The sequence below is a fragment of the Nicotiana sylvestris genome, chromosome 3, assembly GCF_000393655.2.
Source record: "Nicotiana sylvestris chromosome 3, ASM39365v2, whole genome shotgun sequence".
NCBI classification, from domain to species: domain Eukaryota; kingdom Viridiplantae; phylum Streptophyta; class Magnoliopsida; order Solanales; family Solanaceae; genus Nicotiana; species Nicotiana sylvestris.
In genome coordinates, this window is record NC_091059.1 from 136,854,703 (window position 1) to 136,861,879 (window position 7,177).

Sequence of the window (7,177 nt, forward strand, 5' to 3'; positions counted from 1 at the left end):
ATAGTTGTGCTTATATTTATATTGAAAATCTTTTGACGAACCCATTTACTGAAATCTTTTATTATTCATTCCTTTAAAATAATAAATTTTCTTGCTCAAAATTCTGGACCCGTCATTGCATTAGCGTGTTGTACTATGGATTTCAATAACAAGAAGATCTCCATGAAACTAAAGTCGAATGCCGGCAGAGAAAAGTGAAGAGGAGATTGAAGACTACAACTTTGAGTCATTTTCTTGCAAATATAAAATATATGTACATTTAATCGTATTCTTATATTATCTTGATTTATTTAATAGTATTCACAATATGCATTGGGGACAAATGCGACAACTCCAAAAGTTACGCATTTGCTGCCTGCCTATCGTTTAAGTAGCACCAGTGAGATCCAACTAAGGCAAGGGAACTTCGTGCCGCAACTCCTCCACTCGCTACTAGTATATTTAATTTTATATCAAAAATTAAAATAAAGAAAAAAGTCAAAAGTTTGAGCGGAAAATGCCCAAATAAAAAATCTAAATTTTTTAAAGATATCATATACAATACAAACAGTATATCAAAAATACATAAAACATAAATCTATCCAAGCATCAAGCCACAATATAAATCAAGTTGTTCAATAAAATCTATGCCCTAAATTCAGTATATCAAACAGTCACCTCTCCTTAAATTAATAAACTTATATAAACCATTTCTTTTAGAGTCCTGCAGCTCATCATCAATGTTACTTTCATCACTATCAGAGTTTGATTTAATGCTTCCAAACCTTTGTATTCTTGTAACTTTTTCTCTTAAACTTCTAAGAAGTGTGTCCACTTTTTTAAAAACTTCTAGATCACATTTCTTCTTCAATATGTTTCATCACATTAGACGCTATTTTAAGGATTTTTTATCTTACTGCAGGTACATCATCCAATATGGACATCTACAAATTTACAGGTCGGGTGATTTCGTGCCTAACGTTCTCATAGATATATATATATATAGTTAATGAGAAGGACGTAGACCTATGTGAGAATGGCTCAAACATGCCAGTAAAAAGAATAGAAAAAATATGTTGAGCTAATTACGCAAAAAAAATATTGTCGACCCATCAAAGAATATGTTGATAAAATGGGCACAGGTTTTAACTTATATTTTTTTACATACTCCTCTTATGAAGTGATGTTAGAAAGGTTTAAGCAAGTCATATATGGGCTATACTTTGTAAGAATATTTTAAACTGTGAGTGTACTTTGTAAAAATACGGAAAAGGGTCAAAAATACTCCTAATATATGAAAAATGACTCATAAATACTCTCCTTCCATCTTTTGGTTTAAAAATACCTTCAATCTTTATTTTCGGCTCATGAATACCCTTTAAACTAACGGCGTAAATTTGGGTCAAATTTGTCTCTTTACAAATAGCCACGTGGCGTATTATGATTTGCCACATTTTTTTATTCAGAATTAAATTAAAATTCACCCATTTTTTAAACCTCCCCGTCTCTTTTCTTACTTAGATTATGTTAGGGGTGGGCATATATCGGGTAAAACCGATAACCCGAACCGTTAATTCTTTATTGGGTTATTGGGTTAACGGTTCGGTAACGGATTAAAATTTTTTTTATTGGGTTATCGGTTCGGGCTCGGTTTGCATTTTTGTTATTGGGTAAAAACCGATAACCCAATAAGAATGATGTAATTTACTAATTTACCCTTAAGTATATACTAGGGTTATTTATTTTCCTAATTCCCTCTTCACTCTTCAGTCTTCAGTCGTTTGTCTCTCAGTTCTCATTCTTGTTTCCGTCGCAGCCCCCAAGAGTCAAGACGCAAGACTCACCACCAGTTCTCCGCCAGACATCAGTAGATACTGCACAGAAGTGGGAGCGTGCTTTTGTTAAGAAACAACAAAAGTTGGCAGTTTACACGTTCTGGCAGTTTGATTTCTTTGTTTTATATATTGCAAATTTTTTTAGTTGTTTTATCTTATCGGGTAAATCGATAACCGAACCGATAACGATATATAACCGATAACCGATAACTAATATCTTATCGGTTTGGTTATCGGGTTATGATATTTGTAAACCGATAACCGATAGGCAAAACCGATAATGTTCAAAACCGAACCGAACTGACCGATGCCCACCCCTGGATTATGTTCAACAAAATTTCCATTCCCAACTAATATACATACATGGTAACGAAATTTTATAGTCTTAGGTCGCTCAGAAACCAAGAAAGATTAAGGCAAATTTTCATGCCGAATTGGTAAAGCGGATAGGAGCCAAGAAAGAACAAAGTGAAAAGATCCCAGCATTTACATGAAAGTTACATTTTTGGATCACAACAAATTCAATTTGCAGAAAGAAGAAAGTGAAAAGATTAAGGCATTCAAGAAGCACAAGTTTGTTGCCTGGAAAATCCACAAGGTCACAAACGGAAATATTCGGCCTTTCACTGCCCTTCCCGTTTCCACTCTGTTTTTTAAGCTCATAATTTGCCCTCCTTACCAACAAAACCAACAGGACAGAGCATTGAGATAGAGTACTGGTCTAGGGAGCACCAACTCTATATGTTTTACTTTTGCATGCACTTTGGGATTAAAAAACAGTGAAGATTGCAGTCGTAGTGAGGATGAAGAAGCAGGGGTTTAAGGTTAAAAGAAACGGGTCAGGAGTGGGGCGGGTTTATAAGTTGGGTGGATTTCAATTTAATTATAAAATTGTGGCAAATCATAATACGCCATGTGGCTATTTTAAAGAGCCAAATTTGACCCAGGTTTACTCTGTCAGTTTGAGGGGCCTCCATGAGCCAAAAATAAAGATCTAAGCGTATTTTTAGACCAAAAGTTGGAAGGAGGATATTCGTGAGTCATTCCATTTTTCATATGTTAGGGCTAGTTTTGGCCCTTTTTCGATAAAAATATTGTCGGTTGCAGTTGTAAGGATGATAAAGCAAGAAAATTTCTAAAGAAAATATTTGTAACATTAACTCTTAAAAGCTGATACAAAGTCTTTTAGAATAAATTACTGACCTTCTTTTATCTGCTTTTGGGTAGATTTGAGGTCAAATATATGGGTTTAACTTTAATTTAAGGTGGGTTGGGGCAGCATGGGAAATTTTATGATTTGTTGTAGAGGTTCGTTCATTGCTATGTTCTTGGTGTTTCCTATGTGATCTCACTAGACCAATTATTTAATTTTCATGTTTCTTTGTTTTGTCCTCCCTTAGAATGCTGTAAGGTTTTGATATGTTTACTTTAATTTTGTAAGGTTCGATGGATACTCAATCCACCAGGCAGCTTGAAGTACCGTTTCTAATTAGAGAAGTAGTTCCAAACACAAGGAAGTGAAAAGTAGCTGAGGAAAAGGGAAGGGCAAAGCAGTCGAAACAGTAGAGTCGAAATCTTTCAACGCGTTAGATGATGATATCTTTATAAGGGTATGATATTATGGGTGGAGATCCCCTCCATTGATAATTTGTCCATTATTGCTCAATATTTGTGTCATGTGTCTACCCAATCAATTCAAGGCTGAGATTAAATAGGTCACTAAACAATTAAAAATGGTAATACAATTTCATATAAATAAAATAACAAAAAGTTTACTGCTAACGGAGTCAGTCTAGTTTCACCTTACTTGCACTTTTCTCTCACTCAACACAACATGCAGGCCCCACCATGATATCATAACTGGTAAAATGATCTCCATAAAATAAGTGTAAGAAAAGTAAAAGAAAATTAAAGTGGCGGGAATTCATCTTACCAATTATTTAACCGCCAAAAAACAGTCCATCATCTCATTCCTTTTATAAAAGATTATGAATAAGAAATCAAAGATCGGCATTTATCTTTCTAACTAATTATATATTGTAGATTTATAAGAATATTGCCTTCTATTCTTTTCCTAAGAAACCAGAAGCGTCATTGTTATTAAGATCAACTTCGTAACAGTTGAAGAATTTTTGAAAGACAAGGTTCTACTCTTTTTTTTACTAGACTTATTTAGTCTTATTAAATTTGATTAATTAAGGTACTGTACTTATTTTATATTCTTTGGAAGATGCATTATATCTATTCTAGTATAATATTTTTTCCATTACATATTAGAATTCAAATGCAACAAGTTTAAATAAATTTTTTTTAATAAATTTATAATAAGTTTATATATTTCTAGTTAAACTATTCAAAACTTAATGATGTTTATATGTTTTGTATTCTTTTTCCTTTGAAGTATAATGGACAATTTTGGAGAAAGCAAGTGTGAAGCTACTGCCGAAGAAGTTTTACAAAATAATTTTCAAGGGTCAATAGATCGTGAGCCTGCGCTTGGTCTTGAGTTTGACGACGATGAGAGTGCATTTAATTTTTACAATGAGTATGCAAGAAGGATTGGTTTTAGTGTTCACAAAGAGTACGTGAACATAAATAACAAATTGGGTTATGTAACATCACAAAAAGCTTACATGTTTCAAGGAGGTTTCCGTGGAGATGATAGACGAAAATATCAAGCTAAAATTCACGAAAAGAGACTAGAAAAGGATACCAAGCTCATATTGTTGTTACTCGCCAATTTGTTGGAAAGTACCATATTACTAAGGTTGAGTTAGAACATAACCATCCTCTCGTTCCACCGACAATGATTCACATGTTGTCATCTCACAGAAATTTGAACGACGTACAAACTCATGAAATCGATTTGGTGGAGGATGCTGGATTATTTTCTAAAGGAACTTTTGATTTTATGAGTTTTCAAGCTGGTGGCAGAGCAAATTTGGGTTGTACTAAGTTGGATCATAAGAACTACCTTCGAACCAAAAGGCAAAAAGCTATGGGACAAGGAGAAGCAGGTAAATTACTTGTTCAAATTGCCTAATAATTTTTTATTTAGTCTTTGGAATGTGATTTTCTCATATTAAAAATAGCACATACATACTTATTTTTGGTATTTTCTTTCGGGAGTACTATTAGAATATTTTGAGAAAAAAAGAGTTGAAGATCCATCTTTCTTTTTTGTGGTACAGTTGGATGTTAATGATATGATCACGAACATATTTTGGGCAGATTCTAAGATGATAATAGATTATGAGATTTTTGGAGATGTGCTTTCATTTGATACTACGTACCAGACAAATAAAGAGCATAGACCTTTGGCTAGTTTCGTTGGATTTAATAACCATAGAAAAATGATTGTTTTTGGAGGTGCACTGATGTATGATGAGACTTCAGAATCTTTTCAGTGATTGTTCGAAACATTTCTTAGAGCAATGTCTGGAAAAAACACTAAAAATTATTTTTACAAATCAGGATGTTGCTATGAGTAAGGCCATCTCATTCGTCATGCCTGAAGTTCATCATAGGTTGTGTGTTTGGCACATGGAACAAAATGCTGTAAAACACCTCAATCAAGTTTATAAAAGGTACGCTTCTTTCCGTGGTGATTTTAGAAAATGCATTTACGAGTATGAGGATGAAGGAGAATTTATAAATGCTTGAACTACTATGCTTGATGAATATAATCTTCATGAAAATGAATGGTTGCAAGGAATATATGCTTTGAGAGAAAAATTATTTGCAGCATATAGAAAGCAAACCTTTTCGGGTGGCATGAATAGCACACAATTAAGTGAGAGTTTGAATAGTGAATTAAAGGATTATTTGCAGTGTGATTATAATTTAGTACAGTTTTTTAAGCATTATGATATAACAATTGAGGACAAAAGATATAATGAGTTGCAAGATACATGTGATGCATCACAACGGTTGCTAGTATTAAAAGCAAAGGTGCCAATTTTATTTCATGCTAGAGAGGTATATACACCAAATATTTTTTCGTTCAAGATGAATATATGAAGTCTTTAATAATCAAAGTGAATGGATGTGAGGAAAATAATTTTCCCATCATGTATAAAGTTAGCAAGTATGGGCACACTCGAGAGCATATTGTTAAGGTGACAGAGGCAGATCATATATCTTGTACTTGCATGAAGTTTGACTCTATGAGTATACTTTGTTGTCATACAATAAGAATTCTTGATGTGATAAGAGGAGTGGATAAAATTCCAGATGAGTATATTTTGAAAAGATGGACAAAAACTGCAAAAGTCGTAAATATTAAAGAAATTGATGGGCAAGATATAGAGATCAAGGATTCAAAGCTAATCGTTGTGAATCGCTATAGAATCCTTTGTCCTATATTTGTTAGAATGGCAGCTAAAGCTTCTGAAACTGATGAAGGCTATAAGCTAGCGGCAACATGTGTAAATGAGTTAAGTACAAGATTGAAACAAATTATGGAGGTGACAGCTCCATCTCTCCATACTGCTGGTTCAACGAGAGATTTACCAGAAGAAAATAATGACAGAGATCTCCTCTCACGAGCCAAAAGTTTTAAAAAGAAAGATAATACAAAACGTCTGAAAAAAAGGATCAAAACTTCTCTTGAAGCGAACTCAAAGAGTAAGAAAGCTTGAGCAAAAAAGTCAGATTCTATTAATCAAGATGGATCTACAGTTAATGATAGAACTAAAATTGATAAGCGAAATTGTATCAACCAGGTATATCATATTTTATTTCAGTTCATAATTCGAATATTTCATATTGACCAACTATTATAATGTTACACAATTATAATATTTCTTATATTTATTAGTAGGTTTCAACAAAAGATGAGAACTTTTTTTACAATTCTAATTTAAGTGCCTCTCAAAGTATGGCTTGTGCCACTTATCCCAAGCATTCCGAGTTTTCACTTTCGAAGGCATCTTATAGCTTTACTCAAATGCTAACGGTAATATTAACACACTTTTTTTGGTAATTTTTTTATCAAATATATATATTTTTTTATCATATATATATATATATATATAATTGACTTAGTTTATATTATTTGTGTAGGAACCTTCTTATTTTGATGCTCTTGCACATACACAAAATTCTTGTTCTCTTCCTCATGATCAGGTTTATATTAAAAGAAGCTTTTATATTTATTTTTAACACATATTATTTTATTGACGTATATAATTTATCATTATTTGGCAGGCGAGCTTTTTCGAGAGTCAAGGGGCACAAGAGTTTCGAGATAATAATTTACTGTGATCCATGCTAATTTTATTTCTAGTTATTTTTTATTATTTTATTTAAGATATTGGACATGTTATTTAAGTACTTCCATAGCTTCTTTGGACTTTAGAAGT

General features: G+C 32.7%; 3 protein-coding genes across 3 annotated transcripts; all 3 read left to right on the forward strand.

The window, feature by feature from the left end:
- The first annotated feature begins 4,219 nt into the window (after window positions 1-4,219).
- On the forward strand, window positions 4,220-4,591 carry LOC138888066 (protein FAR1-RELATED SEQUENCE 5-like). The gene has a single exon (XM_070169867.1). It carries the CDS (start codon window positions 4,220-4,222, stop codon window positions 4,589-4,591), a length of 372 nt encoding a protein of 123 aa, XP_070025968.1.
- A 29-nt stretch (window positions 4,592-4,620) lies between these two features.
- LOC104236434 (protein FAR1-RELATED SEQUENCE 5-like) lies at window positions 4,621-5,224 on the forward strand. Its single transcript, XM_009790353.2, has 2 exons — window positions 4,621-4,831; window positions 5,046-5,224. The coding sequence occupies exons 1-2, from the start codon at window positions 4,621-4,623 to the stop codon at window positions 5,222-5,224; spliced, it is 390 nt and encodes a 129-aa protein (XP_009788655.2).
- Window positions 5,225-5,830: 606 nt separating this feature from the next.
- On the forward strand, window positions 5,831-6,454 carry LOC138888067 (protein FAR1-RELATED SEQUENCE 1-like). The gene has a single exon (XM_070169868.1). It carries the CDS (start codon window positions 5,831-5,833, stop codon window positions 6,452-6,454), a length of 624 nt encoding a protein of 207 aa, XP_070025969.1.
- The last annotated feature ends 723 nt before the right edge of the window (window positions 6,455-7,177 follow it).

What these genes read in the sequence shown, in the direction of transcription:
- LOC138888066 (XM_070169867.1), top strand. Translation starts at nt 4,220, where the DNA reads ATGGACAATTTTGGAGAAAGCAAGTGTGAAGCTACTGCCGAAGAAGTT.
- LOC104236434 (XM_009790353.2), top strand. Translation starts at nt 4,621, where the DNA reads ATGATTCACATGTTGTCATCTCACAGAAATTTGAACGACGTACAAACT. An exon ending in TATGGGACAAGGAGAAGCAG is followed by an intron (nt 4,832 to 5,045) that starts GTAAATTACTTG and finishes TATTTTGGGCAG; the next exon opens with ATTCTAAGATGATAATAGAT.
- LOC138888067 (XM_070169868.1), top strand. Translation starts at nt 5,831, where the DNA reads ATGAAGTCTTTAATAATCAAAGTGAATGGATGTGAGGAAAATAATTTT.